An 18,070-nucleotide genomic window follows, 5' to 3' on the forward strand; every position below is an offset into this window, starting at 1 on the left:
GGCTGCAGCTCTGGAAGGGATGGGCCATGAGGATGCACTTGGGGGCTGGTTGGGGGGTACCAGGGGTACCCTACATCTGCCACATCCAGAGCAGCACACTCCTGTCACCCCAATGTCAGAGCATCCTGCACCCTCAGTTCATGGACCTCAGGGAAGGGGAGAACATGGATGTAGCCATTATGTCCCCTCCTGCAGAAGCCCACTGGGAAAAAAAAAACACAGGGAATCATGGAATGGTTTGTGTTGGAATGGACCCTAAAGCTCACCCAGCTCCAACCCCTGCCACAGGCAGGGACACCTTCCACTAGAGCAGGTTGCTCCAAGCCCCTGTGTCCAACCTGGCTTGGAATACATAGAACATCCATGTGGTTTTGTGCAGCACAAGGAATGGGCTCCTGGAGCCCAGGATTAACGCATCTCCCCCAGCAGCTCCTGCCCTCCCCAGTGAAATGAAGCCAACACCACCCCCCTGTTCCTAACCCAGAACCACCTCTGGTTTCCTAGTTCTCTCCCCCTTCCCCATCCTTCTTTCCCTCTCCTTCCACTCCAGAGGAGCAATGGCTCTTATTGAAGATACTATTTAAGCAAACAAAACATCTCAGCTTTTTGGGGTTGGTTTGTTTCCTTCCTCCCCTGTGGCACGGCTGCATGGAAACTCATGGCAGGAAACGCAGCGTGTTTGCCAAGCTGGAAACACAGCTCAAGAAAGTGTAGTTTTGAGGGAGACCAGAGAGAGTTCCTTTGTTCAGGAATGTCAGTATTGTTATTGCTTGGCTGTTCCTGGCAGGTTTTGCCTGGGTCTGCAGCACCCCCAGCCGGGGGAGGTTTGGGTGCTGGGTTTGCTCTGCAAGGGAAGTATCTCATTCCCAAGCTGTGGCTCCAGCTCGAGGATAGGAGGTTGAGCAGCCCCAGAGCCATTCAGAAGGACAGCAGTGGGTGAAAGCCACACCACAGAGGTGGCACCCAGGGAAAGCCAAACTGAACTTGGCTCCTGCTCCCACTCCTGGCACTTTTAAATACCTGATCCTTTTATGTAGTCTTACTTAATTTACTTACTCTATACTTAACCTTTACTCCCCAGCCACCTCTTTCTCCAGCAGCCATCCCCTCCCTGGCTCTCCTCAGTGTTAGCCCAGAAAATGGCACTGTAAAATGCCCCAAAACAGGATTTTTCCCTCACTTCCTCAGGCTTCTCCCTCCTTACTTCAGGCTCGTCAGCAAACTGCACCCAAGCTCAACTCCCCTCCTCACAATGGCAAGAGCAGCCAGAACCACACTGGTTCCTGTTCCAGGGCACAAGCCAGAGCCTCGGCCAGCCCAGCCTTTGGATCCTGAAGCTTTTAAGCATTCCTGTGAGGACTCTGCTCCCTCCCGAGCCTGGGTTGAATAATCCCAATTCACCACAAGGCTCATGAGGCTTAAACAAGTTGTCAGCATCTTTGAATCTTTCCCTTCTTGGGAGACTTGGCTGCACCCCATGATGTGAAAGCCCTGAGCGAAGGAGCCGGTTGGGATCCCTGCCTCTGGAAGAGCACAGCCCTCAAAGGGGCTCGGAGCACGTCTCCCACCGCTTTCATGTGGCTGCTTGCTCCTCTCCAACCATCCCAAGGTCTCTGCTGGAAAGCCAGTGGAAATACTTGGGTTTCACTCTGGAACAGGGGAGCAACGCCCCAGGATGTGGCTGCAAATGCTCCTGCACTGCTTGGCAGCACACGAGCTGCATGAGCCCAGCTAAAGGCTAGGAAAAGAGGGATCTGTAAGTCTCAGGCTGGGCTCAGGACATCCCAAAACAAGCCTGATCCTGCAGGTCTCCTTCCCAGGGTCCTACCTGCAGAGGTGGCACCTGAGGCTTGCTCTGCTACCAGCTCCCTCATTTTACCCCTTTCAAGCATTAGCTCTGAGCTCACATCAGACCTCATCTGCTTCTAGAGCCAAGCGCTAACAGCTCCCACTGGCAGCTGTAATCCGTACCTCCTCCAGGTCCAAGCCTCTGGGAAGTTTCTTCTATTTGCAGCATTTCCTCTCCTCCTGAGCCTCTCCAGCAAATCCCTCTGAAAACTGAGGCTGCCTTTCAGCTGCCAAGCCAGGAGCAGAGCTGGCACAAGCAGGAGAGTGCCTGGGACTTCCCTTAATACTCCCACTGTGTGGATTCCCTCCACCTCCTTTACTGATGGCTTCTCCCTGCAGCAAGATGAACTGTGCCCAGGATCCCTGCAACTGCCCTGACCCTCCCTGCTCCCAGAGCCTGGCTACAAGGATCTCCTTCCACAGAGGGATGGAGTGCCAGGAAATCCTAGCCCAGGCCTAGCACTCCCTCCTCTCCATCCTACCCTTTATGTGGCTGCTGTCACCCTGCTTTCAGTCTCTTGCAACCTGGGCAGCACATTCTCTTTGCAGCAGCCTTTGCTGTTGGTATTTCAAGGCCTGCCCGAGGGGAGATTGAGATGAGCTCTGAGTCAGAACCTCTTCCCTGGGAGGGTGCTGAGGCGCTGGCACAGGGTGCCCAGAGAAGCTGTGGCTGCCCCATCCCTGGCAGTGTTCAAGGCCAGGTTGGACACAGGGGCTTGGAGCAACCTGCTCTAGTGGAAGGTGTCCCTGCCCGTGGCAGGGGGTTGGAGCTGGGTGAGCTTTGAGGTCCCTTCAACCCAAACCAGTGTGATTCTGTGACAAGGTACACACCACTGCAAAGTCAACTGAATGCTGCAGGCCAGGCACTGTTTCAGCCCTCATCCATCTGGACACTGAGCCTCTGGGAAGCTCCTGCTCAGTTGCACACCACAAAAATCAAAGTGCTGCACATCCGCAGCTCAAATAAAAGTCAGAAACTGACAAAAATGTTTAATATTAGTTTTGAAGGAAAAGAAGTGATGAGACTCGCTTAGATGAGAAAGTAACTACGTGTGTGCAGTGAGCTCCCCCCACCAGCCCGTGGCTGTGGCTCTCCTCCGAGGCCCATGTGAGAAGAAGCCTCCCCCCTGCTGCTCTCTCAGTGTGTGACAATGCAAACTCACTTGGGACACAGAACACAACTGGAGCTGGTGTATGGAGGTCGCACTCTGAGCTGCTTTAGGCTGCTGCTCTCAGGCCATGGCACGTATCAGCAGAACTGCAAGAGAAGGGAGTTTAAACCCTCATTAGAAAAGCTCACTGCCCAGGGGAGCTTTGGGGCATGCACATGCTGCAGACAAGACAGGGATGGAGGTGATGTCTTGTTACTGAGGCTGGGATCCTGCAGAGGCAGGCCTGGAGTAGGGACCAACCAAGAGCTCCTGCCTGAATCTCCCAGCCCTTGCTCTTTGGCCCTTGAATCCTCAGTGTCAGCACCACCATCTCTCAGGGGTAAAGGGAACATGGGAAGCACTGTGAGGCTGCTCATGGAAGAAGGGATGCGAGGATGGAGACAGGGAATGCAAGTGAGGCTTGACCCAGCTGGTCTGCACGGATGAGGTGAACCCAGGAGCCTCTGTGCTGGGAGGAAAGATCACTTGCTAGAGGCAGTGAGTGCTTGGCAAGCACCTCTGAGGGCAGCAAAGCACCTGCAGCCCTGTGGGGCAGCCACCCAACACCCCTCAGTGCCAGCAATAGCTTTGGGGGGTACCTTCCAGCGATTCCCACACTCGTTGCACACGACGAAGGTGGTCATGGGCTCATCGGAGCTGCGGGTCTGCACCTGGGGAGCACACAAGGGAAGGGAGAGCTGAGCAGTCACCATCACCCCACGGGTGACACTGTCCCTCTGCCCACCAGGGATTCATCCTGGGGTCACACCGTCAGATCAAGGAGACCCTGAGGTTTGGGACAGCAAAAGGAGCCTCCCCATAAGATAAGCCTGGTTGTGTTTTACACCTCCATGCACGCCCTCATGGCCCCTTTCCAGCCTCACACTACCCAGAGTGATGTGTTGTGCGGCAGCAGATCCCCCTCCTCACCCCCTCTGCTGCCCATTCCCTCTATGTGGCTCTGAAGATGGACAATCCCACTGCAAATCCCCCCCTGTGCTGCCCTGGGAAGGGATGCAGCGAGACCACCAACCCCTCAGCCCATCAAGCACATGCCCAACACCACCACATAAACCAGCAGCACTTGAGCCATTCCCCACCTACAGACCAGTCCCATGTCCTGGCCTCGCAGGAACATGCTCTGGGTTACCAGGTCCTGCACATTTCCAAGCTGGTTTGTGTTGGAGGAACTCTGATATTGAACCCAGCTGTGGCTGCTGCCTCTGCCCAGCCCTTGCCAGAAGCACATACTTTGCTAGAACTCAGCTTTTCATGGCATTTGAATACCACAAGGCAGATCCACACTGAAATGCTGGCACTCCCTGTGCAAGTCAGGCAGCAGAACTGTGCTGAGGGGTAATTATGATCTACATGTGTAATTAGCCAATCTGCAAGAGTCACTATTTGCATGATGCACATTAAGCAAGTTTTGCAAGCACGCTGGAGGGCTAAATTCTGGAATTCTCACCCAACGGTCCTGCCTGGCTTCCAGTGCTTTCATAAATGCCACTTCATCTACTTGGAACTTAACAGCTCAGTCACCAGATAGTGATTTCACTAATAAAAACACAGAAAACCTGGTATTTCTATTTAAAAGACACTGTTGTCCCCTGCCCAATTCCAGACAGTTGGACTCCAGTCCAGTACAGGAGGAGACCAAGTCCCATGTGCTGCTGAGGTGAGACAGCCCAGGCAGTGCTTCCAACTGACTTACTCAGTGCAGAGCAAGGCTGTGGGATGCAAGACTGCTCCTGAGCCAAGGGAAATTCCTGGTCAGCTGCCTGGCTCTCATCTGCTCCTGCACATCAGGTCCAAGCACACACAGTTTGTGCACACCCCCTCGGTAGCTGGTGCATTTTTGGGTATCTGCACATTCTAAAGCACTGACTCACACCAAAGGCACATTTATCTCCAGCTGCCTGGCCAGAACATAGGAATAAAAAGCACTGGTAATGCACAAGCCTTCCAGCAGCTGTCCACTGAGAAGGAAAATCCCTCTACCTGCTCACATCACTGCTTTGTTTGCTCCTTGTTTGATTTTTAACCAAGTTGGGATTTGTCTTACCTGCATTCTTCATTTGCTCTTTTAACACCATCAACATGCCTGGGTTTCTGCAGCCCCTCCTCTGCACTACCCCCTCCTTTGTCTGAATCAACACATTCCCAGCACCTGCTTTTAAGGAGCTGCACAGCTTCTGAAAGCTTCCTTGGTGCTGCTCTTGTGGAGAGAGCAAAAAGAAGCTACCCAAGGAAACACATGCAAAAATCACTGTGCAAAAGCAGTACATTTTGGAGAGCTTTAAGCATACAAAGAGGTTCTCTCCAACACTGGCAGGTTTGTGCTGTCATGGACTAGTAAAAGCTCATTATCATGATGGATCATGTCCTGTGCAGAGGTCAGTGTGGAGGCTGCAGGGGCAGAAAGGCCAACCTGGGTGTAGGTGCAGTTCTTCTTCTTGCACTTCCCACAGGTGAAGAGGTCGGTCTGTGTCCCTCCTGTCTTGGCCATCTGATGCTCCCGGATCGCTTCTTTGGTCATGGCTTTCCTGATCTCTTTCAGCTCATTACTGGCCATTTCCTTTCAAAAGAAAACAGCAATAAAAATCCCATCTGTCCAGTTTCACCTCCACACCCACCACAGTGGAAAGAGCCACCAGGACAGGGGGGTCCAACAGATGGGTGTTAGGACAGAAAGCCTTTCATGCCTGGAGTCTGGTTCACACCTAGGCCCCTGTGATGATCTGAGGGCCCAAGAGACTGCTCCCCACATTGCAAACCCCACTGCTACTCACTCCCTGTGCACTCTGCTTCAAGCTACACCACAGGACATGCCCCATGAGCAGCAAACCTGCCCCTCAGGCTCCCTCACCTCTGACGTCATCACTGCGATCTGCTCAGGGGTGATGGCCCCACACAGCACGTTCTTCTTCAGCTCAGGGTTTTTGGAGTCCTTCAGATTGGAGATGCGGCTCCTCACTCGGTTCTTGTACTTCATGTCAGTGTTCTTGACATCCTGGTATATGCGTACGGGGCAGTTAAGGACTCTGCCATCAACCCAGAGGCCTCCAAGCACTTTCTGCACCACTCATGAATAGCAAGAGAGTGTTACCTGCTGTCAGGGCACAGATGAGGGTGCTGGGACTCAACAGCAGTGTCTGCTCTGGGAGGTTAATGCTGGATTTGAGAGCAGGGTAAGACAATCTCAGATCCAGGGCTTTCAGTTCTGCCTTTTTCACTGCGTTGGAAGTAATCTTTGTTTCCAGTTACACTCAGGTTCTTCAACCTGCTCTTCCTCTCAGCATTGTAGCCACAAACCCCTCCACTAAGAGGGCCCACAGCCCCCAAACCAAGCAAACTCCTGCCTTATGTCAAACCAACATGAACCTGACCCTCACTGCTCCATCCTTCCCCTTGCTTTGTCTCCACCAGCACATCCTCCTCAACATGAGGCACAGGGAAGCTGCATGCATTTGAAAGCAGAGGTGAGCAGGAAGTTGGATGTTGATGGGAAGGCCTAGTTAGGGATTACACCTGTGTCAACAGGAGGGGAATATCTGTGTCCACCACACCAGCAAGGAGTCTGCCCTGAGCTCCCAGCACCACACAGGTGGCTCCCTCAGTGGGGCAGGACTCAGCCAAGCAGAGCTGGAACCAGAACCCTGACAAGCAGAGCTGCAGCAGAACATTTATGCAGAGACAAAGTGCCCCATTTCTCCTCCAAGCACATTCACTTCATGGCCTGGAGGCATGCAGGTCCTTGAGGAAGCCCTGTACAGTAAGGATATATTCTTCAATCTGAGCTGCTATGTGCTCACAGTCAGCACCAATGGCAATATAGTCATCTGGAAGACAAGGGAAACATGAGGTCAATGACTTCCAAGCAGGCAAGGGGTCCCCAGGCTCAGGATTTCTGAGAGAGACATCTAGAGAGCTTTCTATTTGGATTTAGATGCTCTTTGCATCAAATGGCCTTTGCTCTGCCCACCCTCCAACCCTTCTGCGAAGGGCAGTGATGAAAATAGAGCAGCCCAGGCAGCCTGTGCCCTCTGCCTCTAATGAGCTGCACCAGACAAACCTAACAAGAACCTTGGCCCCAGAACATAGTTTTCCAGTATATTCTTGGTGCAGCTGAAATCAAACATACACAGGCAGGAATGAGCCTCATTGGATACTGGTGTCAATGAGAAGCAGCTCTGCTCAGACCAACAACCTGGCAGGGCACAAAAGCATGCAGCATTGCAATCAAGCCTTCAGTTCTCACCTCAGGACTCTGCCATCCCCTCTTCTTTCACTCATCAACTAAACAGCACTTTATGGAGTGCAGTAACTGCATTTGGACACCAGCTATGGTAACCACTGCCATAAAGCAAGGGCCATAGGGCAGAACAAGACTGAGCTTAGTGAAAAACTCAAGTGGACTCATTCCCAGACTCCATATGGAAAGGGTTTTTCTGAGGTATACGAAGTATTTAATGCAGCATATATAAACACATGCACAGGAAGGCTGGAAGTAAAGACTTGAACTTCTCCATCTGCTGTCTACGTTCCTTGGCTCCAAATGAATAAAACTCTACAGTGCTTAGACCCCAATTTTCCAAAGGGATCTGCAATTTGGAGACAACCATGTGTTCAGCTTGAGGTGTTTCAAATCTGCCTGTCAGAGATGCTGAGCACCTGCAGTTGCCTTTCATTTTAGAGGGCACAGTCTGAGTGCAAGAGAGACCTGTTCCACCCTGATCCACACAGCACCAGAGTATTTAAGAGGCTCCAGTCTGCAAAGGCAGGGGAGGGAGTCTAAGAGCAGACAGTGATTGGCATAAGCACCATTACCAACAGTTTCCATCTCTTGAGTTACAGCTCCACTTTGTGCCCAAGGGTAAGCAGAGATGGCAGCTTCTCTTTACAGACAAGCCTGAGACCTAGAAAGGGAAGCAAACACCTGCACACCTGAAGATTAAACTGGCCAGGACCACCTCAGGCTGCAGAGCATAACCCCGTGCTCTGAACAGCCATCACCTGACACACTGCTGTGCCTCTGGCTCAAGCCAAGTCCAAGTAGAAGTGCCTAAAAATGCTGCAGTGGCAGCTGATTTGTCACAGGGGCAACCAGCGGAGTTGCTGGTAATAACCCCTTGACAAGGCTGCTTCAGGAGAGCATATCTATAGGTGCTGACCTATATGCAGAATGCACCAGGAGCTGCAAAGCACCTCGGGCAATGCAGCAGTTCCTCCCCCCAGCACTCACCATCAGCCTGCAGAGCTGCTGTCAGCATCTCTCTGCATTTGTTGCGGACAGCGTCGCAGGTGACGGGCGCCGGGGGGAAGGTGGTGATTTTGGGGGTGGTCGGAGTCTTCGGAGGCTCCTGCCTTTTGTTGGAGCTAAAAGAGAAACTTCACCTGTCAGAATGTCTCAGTTCGGGGCCCTGAGAGCAGAGCAGGGAGCAGCAGGGATGTGGCCAAGCATCCTGTTAATCACAACACAAAACCAGTCAGAGGAAACCAGCACAGACACGTGCCCGAATCAGCACAATACAGCAACCAACACCATCAACCCAGCCACGAGCCCTCCTGTGGCTCTGCTGGCTGCAAATGGAGGGATTAATCCATGCCAACCAACTTGTTATTCACCCACACAACTGCTGCATCACTGGGCACGAAGTGAAAATACTACTACAAAGCCATTGGACACCACCAGTAACTCAAATCCGGACTTGCTGAGACCATCTGGGTCTGGTAGGACAGGGCAGAGTCATGGCACATTGATCCTCTTCTTACCTCACAGGACACCAAGTCCATAACTGCTCTCAGCAGAAAGGGAGCAGAAGCCACCACTAAGGTTAATCTCACATCTTTTACTGCCAAGATGCCAGCAGCAGGAAAGAGAAGTGAACTGAAAGCAGCGCTCCAGCTCTCTGTAGCTGATGAGTGCAGCATGCTGCTTTCTGGGGCAGAAAGCAGGGAAACCTACAGGAGGAGGAGCTGCCATGCCAAGGAAGAGAAAGAAAAGGGCTCCTTCAGCTCCCATATCAAAACAAAGCATAATGCATACGAGGATCTTCCTTTTTCCTGTAACTTGGACAAGACTGTGATTACTCCCCTCAGAAAAGCACCCCTGCACAACCACACACAGCTTGCCCAGGACTGAAATACTGCTTCCCTCACTAAAATAACTCCATTTCCACTTGCGAGCGATCACAGACACAGCAAGGGAATGCAAACACCAGCCTGCTGTGGCTGACTCAGATCATCTAGCAGGGGAGCCTGGAGGCACAGAATCCTCCTGCACCATCACAGTGTGAGGAATCACTGCACAGGCTGGGCTTGCACACACTGTGCCTGCTGGAGAGGAGCTTCACTGAGCTGTTCAGCTGATGCTACACCCACAGTGTTGAGACATCTTGCCCATAAAGCTTAACATCTGCATGTAGAGTTAGTTAGCCCTGCAAATACTGATCTGGGCTATTATGATTCCCAGATGATTGTATAGAGCAAGCTCCCTCCACCTGAAATCTAAGCAGCAGAACAGCAATTTTTTCAGCAGAGATTGCTCCAGCTTTGGTGTTTGGGTCATAAAATGCACTGTATTTATGGCCAATGCCTGGTAACATTAATGCACTAAAAGAAAGAGAAGCCCTGATATTTCACCCTTGCCATTCTGGCAACATGTCCTTGAAGATCCAAGTGGTTTGACAATTGTTCTTCAGCTGGGTCACTACTGCCAGTTCTTTGCCAGGAAAAAGAAATGTTATGAGCAGGCACTTCCACTTCACTGTCCTGGAAGGGATTAGTCAGCCCCAATAAAACTGTGCTAAGCTGGAAGCCTTCTGAACCCGTGGCTGCACAAGCTGAGCCAGACAACTGCAGGGATTTATCCTGGGAGAACCTGCTGCTGAGTTCAGACCCAGTTTGGCTCTGCAGTGCCTTAAAGCCTGTAGATCATCATTAGAGCTACTGGATTTCCACAGCTCAAAACCTCACCAGGCCCTTTTAAGCAGTACCCACCAACGCACCTTCAGCAAGTTGTCCAGGTCAAACCATAGCAGAAGATTCATTTCTTGCTCAGATGAAATAGATACTCTCTGAGGGAGATTACATTGCAAGCTTAGTGTGGCTCTCTGGCCAGTAGCTGAATAAAACCACTTTTTACCAGCTTGTTTTACTGGTCAGCACTGCAGGATGCTATTAAGGAATAGTTTTGTGTCCAAACAGCTCAAAGCATTCAATAGGATTTACACTGCACATGTTACAAAGAAGAAACAACTTACACATACTCAATCAGACCACGAGCTTTCTCCCATCTGGGATGTGCAAAGCACCACCAGGTACTTCTGTGCCTAAGGAGCTGCTATGCACAGATCACAGGCAGCACACATGGGGTGTATATAGCAAAGCATCCACGACCCAAATAACTCTGCTTAAAATCACAGCTGATCATGTTGCATAAAAACAGGTTGGAAAAATGAGACTTCCCAAAGGACAAAGGCAAAAAGCCTTGAAAACATACCTACAATAAAGGGAAAGGCTGAAGGAACTGGAATGGTTTGCAGCAGGGAAGACTCTGAGGACAGGTCCTGAAATACTGGAAAGCTTGTTACAAAGGAAGATGGTAGGAAAACCCCTCCATACTTGAAGACAAAAGCATGAAGAGGTTTTAGCAAGACACATTTTGATTGAGAGCAGGTTTCAAATTGTAAAGGTGAGAGATGAATTAGAAGACAACTTTTGTCACATTCTGTAAGCTGAGGTCTTCCAGAGCAACACGCTTCATGTGAACTCAACACTGACCTTCAGGCCTTAGAGCCAGGTCTCTAAATGAGTATTTGCATAGGTAATACTTGCTTTTCAGGAAGGTTCTATCTGCCAATGCTGTGGACTTCAATATTTAGATTGGAATAAAGATTTCTGCTCCCTACAGGTGGGGAAAAAGCTGGACAAGATGCATGGTTATCCCACTGCTGTTAGCTGAAAAGTGAAGACATTCACCTACACACACACACACACGTCTACATGCCCTGAGATGACAACAGACTTTTCGGCCATTGCAAAGACTGCACAGGAAGTTTATCAAGCTTTAGAAGTTAGTTTGTAATTAGAACAGTCGTGAAAGAGCTCAAACACACCTCAAAGACTTGTGTGTTCCTTGTGGTTCACGCTGCTGCTGTTAAACAGGAGAAAGAGCTTGTAAATCCATCCAGGCAACAAAAGCTTATACATAAAAAGGCTATGTTGGAACAAACAGTGGCAAAGCAACAGCCAGGGACTGCAGCAGAGCTCAGGGCAGCACTGGAAGGAAGTCCCACAGAAGAGCTGAATTCAGGCCACAGATCCAAGACCTCCTCATAAAAGCAGTTTAGAGAGCCCTGGATAAGAAAAAGCTCTTGCTGCCAGAGACGAAGAAACATTAGACACAGCCCATTAAAGTGTACCACACTAATGGTCTAAGACACTACAGCACAACAGAATACGCTTTGCATTACAGTAATGCAGCAATGCGAGTTCCCAGGTGCCAGCTCCACACCGGCTGGCTCCGAGCCCTCAGGTCTTGCAGCTCTTTAGTCACTACAGAGGGAATTCTACATCTGTGCTCCAGAAAGCAAGACAAGCTTCAGGCCAAGAGCTGTTGAGGTTTCTCTGACAGAAGAGCAAGGCCTGGCCAAAATCAATCAGACTAAGTGGCTGAAATATCTGAGCACAAGCTGATCTCTTTGGTGGCTTGAAAGCAGCCTCATCCGAACCAGCTTCTCACACACTGAGCAGCTACTCAGCCTCTCTTCATCACAGCCTGTGCTTCCAAGAGCAAAGACTCTTCACTGCTAATAAATTCTCTTTTTGTCAAGGCAGATGAGTAGTTTATTTTGCAGCACTGGAGCATTCCTGTCTCTGAAGAGAGCCTGGCTCAGGCTGACCCCAGGAGCTGGCCACTTCTGCTGCTCTATGCTACACTAATCCATTTGCTTCTGTTTATCCTTCCCAGCCAAGGGCACAGTTTGCTACTCAGAAGATGGAGGCTGAATACATGTAGAAAGCATCAAGGAGAAAAGCTCTACAGTATCTGCAGCACGTCAAGGCACAGGGGAGCACTAATGACAATCCAGAAAGCTCCACTCCACATACCCCGCAGTAACTGCCTGACAAAGCAAGGAGCCACAGCAGGGTTTTGCCTCTCTACCTACAGCCAGATCCCATTCCAAGTAAAATGACAGCCCTCAGCCTTCAAACCAGATGTCCTAACAAGCCCAGCTTGTTTTGCCCATCAAGTGTCTACTGCAGTGTGCCCAGGGAATGTCTCACACTTCCTTCCCTTCAGGATCCACATTCCACAAGGTCAATTTTCCAAAGATTGAATCAGAAGCTTCCTTATTTCTTTGAACTGCTTCCTGGCTTGAGCAGTACCAGCCAAGTCAGTAGTACTTACCTTCTCCTTTCCTCATCAGGAACAGCCAACAGCAACTCCAAACAGGCTTCTGCCCTTATCCTGGAGGGAAATCTGCCTCCTTTTACCAGTAAGGGCATGCACAAAGGCTCCTACCCATGACTGGCTCAGTTCCTACCTGACTCCTCTTTGGCCTCCAACCCTCATCTTCTCCCACTGGGACAAAAGGAAACAGCTGGGAGAATCCATCCTATTTCCTTTTACCCAGTATCACTGACACTGCCACTGGATGCATCACACACAGATCTAAACAGCCCTAGCTCCTGTGTTGCACTCCCTCACTATGAGATTCAGTTATGGCTTGAAGTGTCCCCCGTACTGTCATTGCAAATCACATCTTAGGGGATTGAGAAGGTGCAAGTCACTTAAAGTAGCTCAGCACCAGTAGCCTTCTCTGGGCAGGGCTCACACCAAAGCACATCAAGCCTTGAGAGATCTGAGCAGAAAAGAAAAAGCAAAGGGCAGAGTGACAAAAAAGGGCCAAAGACAGGCTGCAAACATGGGGGAGCCTGTAAACCAGCAGGACCAGAGCCTTAGTGCTCTAAATCTTACAGCAAACTTGGGATATTGGCTAAACAACAAGTCAAACCTATGAAGCACAGACCCTCCTGGGATGTGAGGCTGAGAGAAGTCTCTTGTCTGCAGAACAAAGCTTTAAATCTCATTTCCTCCTCCCCTTTCATCACTGCCTCCCCCTCAAGGACTTGGCAAGTGCAGACAGTGGAAATGGGGTGCAACATTCAAGGCATGGCATGGAGCAAGCATGCAGCAGACCTGCCAGGTAGGTGAAAGAGGACTTCTGCTGGGATTTGGGACAAAGAAATGGGTGACTGTAGTGATGTATCAAACCCATCCATCACTTAAGACTGCAAACGCCAAAAATCATCTTCATTCTAAGGAGGTCAAAGCTAGAAATAAGCAAAACTGAATAAAAATGCAACACAAAAATAGAGGAATGATTTTCTCCTAAAAAATTCAACACATGATCAAGAGTGGAACAACATTAAATAAGATGGGAATAAAATCACAACACTCACTAAAGCCACTCTATTTTGTGGATGCATGCTTCTGCATTGCAGTATTAAAGACACCACACATCATCTCTGAGCATGTCTCCACTTCTGGTGTTCCTGACCAGAAATTTGACTACGCAAAATTCACAACTCAGACACTTAAAAGCAAAAATTAAAGCAAGACACCTTAAGAAAGCTCAAATTCTATAACAATATCCTCTTTGGTTACAGGGAAGCATTACCTTTGGTCTCTTGAGTTACCAGTCTCCTTTGAGGAGGATGTTGGCAAGGCCAGGCCTTTCTTTTTCTCCTCACTTTTGTCCTCAGAAGCATCTATATTCAGAAGAAGAGAAATGGATGCTGAAGGGTTCAGAATTGGCTTTTATGCCACAAGCCTGCACACACTAATTGATGTCTTAACACTACAGTGTTGGCCCAAAGCAAGTGATTACTCTCCAAAAAGAATCAGGAGAAAGAACACCTTTATGGCTTTCAGTGCTTTCCAGCAGACCTTTTCTTTGTCTCTAAGTAGACACTAATTCAAACCAAAGCTTTCCTCACCAAACTAAAGAGCAATCACCTTCCCTGCCTAAGGACACGGGCTTCTCACAAGACATGCCTCATCACACAAGCCTCAGAGACACCCTGGCTGCAGAGAACTGATTAGATCAGGTTCTCTCAAGCACCACTTAAAGCAGCATTTCCAGCCAACACCACCTGATGGGGCAGCATGGGCTGGTCCTTCTGGGAAATACAGCTTCCACTGTTTCCCAAGTGCTGCTGAAAGCCAATAGCACAACCCTGGAGAGGACTTTCATTAGGCTGGAGACCACATTTGACTCAAAGGTAAAGTGTCTCTGCCTGACCAATACTCATCAACCCTCATGTGGAAGTGACAACCCCAGCCAGGGCAGGAAAAGTGCTTCTAACATTCATTTAGCCTATCAAATGAGCTGCACACTAGAGTCAGGCACATTTCACTTGGCCTCAAAACACCACATCGTTCTTGTTCTTTCTACACACACCTGCCCAAAAGATCTGCTTAAATAGGAGCATTTTAATCTCACATTGAGGTACTCTGCCACCAGTGTAGAGTGGGAGACACAGGGTCTCACTAGCAGGACATGGGCAGAGCTGTCCCTCCAGCCTCAGCACTGCACATGCCTCACTTATCACAAAGGAAACCACTAAAACCGTATTTGCAATCCCTCCATCTGTGATTTTAACATTAGTCTGTGCTGTATCAGCATGAAGATTCCTCAGACAGAATGACAAGCTCTTGCTCATGGCATCCATCCCCATGAAAGCCTCCCCAGCAGGAAGCAGGACACGTGAATTTGTCTACAAGGTGTTAAACTAAAGTCCTTCTGTAACTCATCACCCAAATGCATTCCAGCATTCCTCAATCCAAGCAGTTGCACAAGGCTGACAGCACAGCCTGTATTAATGCCACACAGCACAGAAGTGGGGGCAGAGGGTTCAGAATGCAGATATTGTCCCTACAAATAATGCTACTACTTATTATATGGACAGGTATATGTAATCCTGAAGCTTTCCATGCTCTTCCAAGGATGAGCTAGCTGAACAGGAGCTACAGCTAGAGGAATGCATGGTTGGAAGCAAAACCTGAAAGCCAGAGGGTGCAACTGTAAAGGCTGGTTTGCTAGGATATTCTTTTCAGCTCAATAGATAAGCTATCCTGAGAAACCGAGCCTCCAGCTGAAGGCAGCTCCTGCCCAAGTCAAATCTGACAGGAACATGCCAATTTCCTTACCTAGGAGTTTCTTCCAAGATTTGATGAGGGATTTGGCAAGAGATATCACTTCTTCATCTGTGCTCTGCTTCCTCAGTGCATTCACTGACATCCCAATGCGGGTGGACTGCAAGAGAACATTCAAATGAATCACTCAAAACCAGATCAGTTATTTGTTACTAACCAGAATCAGAAAGAAGCACAATGAAGTCAAAGCAGTGAGCAACACATGAAATATCCAAGGACCTGCAGAATGATCACCTCCTTACAGCTTTGTTAGAGATTACACTGAGCTTACTCAAACCAAGCAGAAGCAGACATCCACTCACCCATAAATACCTTCTCTATATGTCTAGAAGTCACATCCAAGCTTAGAGTGAAAACATCCAAGACGCATATCTGAATCTCTGTATTGTAATTCTGTTCACACTGCCCAGTGTCCTATATATTACCATCACAAAGACTTAAAGAACTTCTCCCATGACTGCCCTTTGTGGTTGCTACTTTAATCTGATCTTTCCTCTTATCTTAAGATGACATTTGAGCAGTTACCCACATCTGCCTCAGCTGCACACAAGTTTCAGGCATCACATGGTGCACAGAGCTATTTAACTACCTCCCCAAACCTCAAGTTCAGTACTATTTTCTGGATTTAACATCTATTTTGGTGCTTCGAGTGAGGCAAGAAGCAAGAATAAATCTATTAAGTTTATTTAGACAACACTTTGAACTCAGCCAGACACAGACTTCAGCTTTTTTTGACCCTGAGCAACTCACCTGCAGCAAGTCCAAAGTCATAGGCATACTTTTCAGTTCTTTCAGCAAATCCATTGCACCATCCTGGAGAGGAAAAGAAACTCAGTGAGTGCCTCAGTTCTTGTTATGGAGATAATGGGAATAAATTCAGAAAGCTGAATCCAAAGGAAAGCCACCAACACTCTGGGGATTGCTGTTCCAGGCAGCCAGGGGATCCTACAATCTGGAGACACCTGAGACATTGGAATGGGCAAAACAGAAGAGCACTGGAGCACTACACATCTTTGCTGGTGTATGGAACAACTGCAGCATTAGCTTATTGTCCTTACCTGGCAAGTACTAGCTCACAAGAACAATTTGGCATTGTTGCAAGAGCTGCAGTCACGCAAAATGATCCAGTGATCCCTAAAGCTCAGGATCGCTGTCCAGAGCCAGAGCTCCAAGTCTCCTCTTTGAGCATGAAACTTAGTGTAGCTGTTTCCTAGTTTTCATATTAATACCCCACTCTGCTCAGGATAAGAGCTGATACCAGGAGCAAAGCCATCAAGCAGTGATGCTGAAGAGCTGGTCACTTGAAACTCATTATACGAGTTTCCTTGCATCAGTTCTGCATTCCAGAACCTGGATCCAGAAAAAAATCTGTCTAAGCAATCTATAGGTACCTAAAAGTGATAGTCACTCAGAAGTGGCAGGGATCACAGCCTGGAGTGTACCTGTCTATTCACCTGGCTCTTTCCTCCCATCCCCTTCTATCAGACAAAGCTTTCTAGTGTTCACATTTAAGAGCTCATTTAACACACCAACCACTCCAAGCCCATTGGTAGCACAAGACCTTCCGAGCCCACGATTGTAAAGAGAAGCAGCCTGCACCGACAGTCCCTGCCCTGGTATCCCATCCTCCCTACATTCCCAATTCATGGCAGGAAGCAATCCAGCTGCTAATACTACCCTACAGAACAGATGCTGGGAAAGCCAAAGCAGAGCCAAAGCTGTCAGCGTGCACAAAAGCAACACACCCCAGCAGAAACCACACGTTACCATACCCAGAATGAGCAGCTTCCCACCTTCCCGTTCCTCCAGCAGCCAAAAGGACTCCATTAAATCCAGCCCTTAACATACAAAATGACCCGGTGGTTCCTGTCTCCGTTATCAGAAATGGAGTCACTTGGCACACTGGCAGCAAATGAGGATCCATGCAAAAACTAGAGCAACAAACAGGTACTCCAGGCAACCATCCTGCAGGAAGAGTTAGCAAATTAGCTGGTATACAACACACACACTGTGGTTCAGTAGCATGTAAATGCCAGCCGAGAGGAAGCGTTGCATACCACTCTTTTAAGAAGCTGCCCCTTTCCCCATGAAGCTTGGAAGCAAAGTTGCTCCTTCCCTATTTCAACAATGGCTTTGAAAACCTGCCATCCACGGGAACAGACATCACAGGCTGTGGTTTAGCCCAAACACCCTCTCTCCTGGGCTGTTACAACAGCCACACAACCGCCATTGCTCACCCCATCCACTGCTGGCAGAGCCTGTTTGGCATCCAAGAGCTCACATGATGACCACATCCTGCATCCCATCACCCAAACACCGCATTCCCTGTCCCCATCCCCTCCCGCTTCCCACAGCCCTTCCCCTGCCCCAAGATACACCCCAAATACAGATGCACAGCCTACCTCCATCACAACCCAGCTTGCTGCCTTGGCACGAGTTGGTACTTGTACAAGCACCAAGACACATCCCATTAAGGCAGGGAAATCCTTCCCAATGCCCCTCCAGACAGTTTCCCCCCCTGTGGGCCCCCCAGCGTGCAGCCCTCCGTGCTCCAACCACCACACCAGGGTGAGCAGAGGTGGTGCTTGCACGGGATGGGGATGCAGGAGCCAAGTACAGAAGCGCACAACAGGGCTCCAAGGCCAGTGCTGGGAAGGATGTGCAAGGACCCCCCCTTCCCAATGGCTCCCAACTCGAGGGCTGAGGGTGCTCCAAGGAGGAGAACACGGCAGCAGGAGCGGGGAGAGCCCCTGGGGGCCGAGGTGTGGGGCAGGGGGTGCGGGAGGAAGGGCTCCCAGAGCACCACAGGGGAACATGGAGCCGCGCCCCCCATAACGGCCGGTGG

The 18,070-nt window shown here is 49.7% G+C and overlaps 1 protein-coding gene across 1 annotated transcript; it reads right to left on the minus strand.

The window, feature by feature from the left end:
- Positions 1-2,807: 2,807 nt before the first annotated feature.
- Positions 2,808-17,361, minus strand: TCEA2 (transcription elongation factor A (SII), 2). The gene is made up of 10 exons (XM_010016134.1): positions 17,283-17,361; positions 15,976-16,038; positions 15,220-15,325; positions 13,688-13,778; positions 8,245-8,378; positions 6,785-6,841; positions 5,869-6,023; positions 5,431-5,577; positions 3,599-3,670; positions 2,808-3,106 (listed from the first exon to the last, which is right to left on the minus strand). Exons 2-10 carry the CDS (start codon positions 16,027-16,029, stop codon positions 3,098-3,100), a joined length of 825 nt encoding a protein of 274 aa, XP_010014436.1. The 5' UTR covers positions 16,030-16,038; positions 17,283-17,361; the 3' UTR covers positions 2,808-3,097.
- Between the last annotated feature and the right edge of the window lie 709 nt (positions 17,362-18,070).

Source organism: Nestor notabilis, unplaced genomic scaffold (genome assembly GCF_000696875.1).
Source record: "Nestor notabilis isolate BGI_N333 unplaced genomic scaffold, ASM69687v1 scaffold28616, whole genome shotgun sequence".
In the NCBI taxonomy this organism is placed as follows: domain Eukaryota; kingdom Metazoa; phylum Chordata; class Aves; order Psittaciformes; family Psittacidae; genus Nestor; species Nestor notabilis.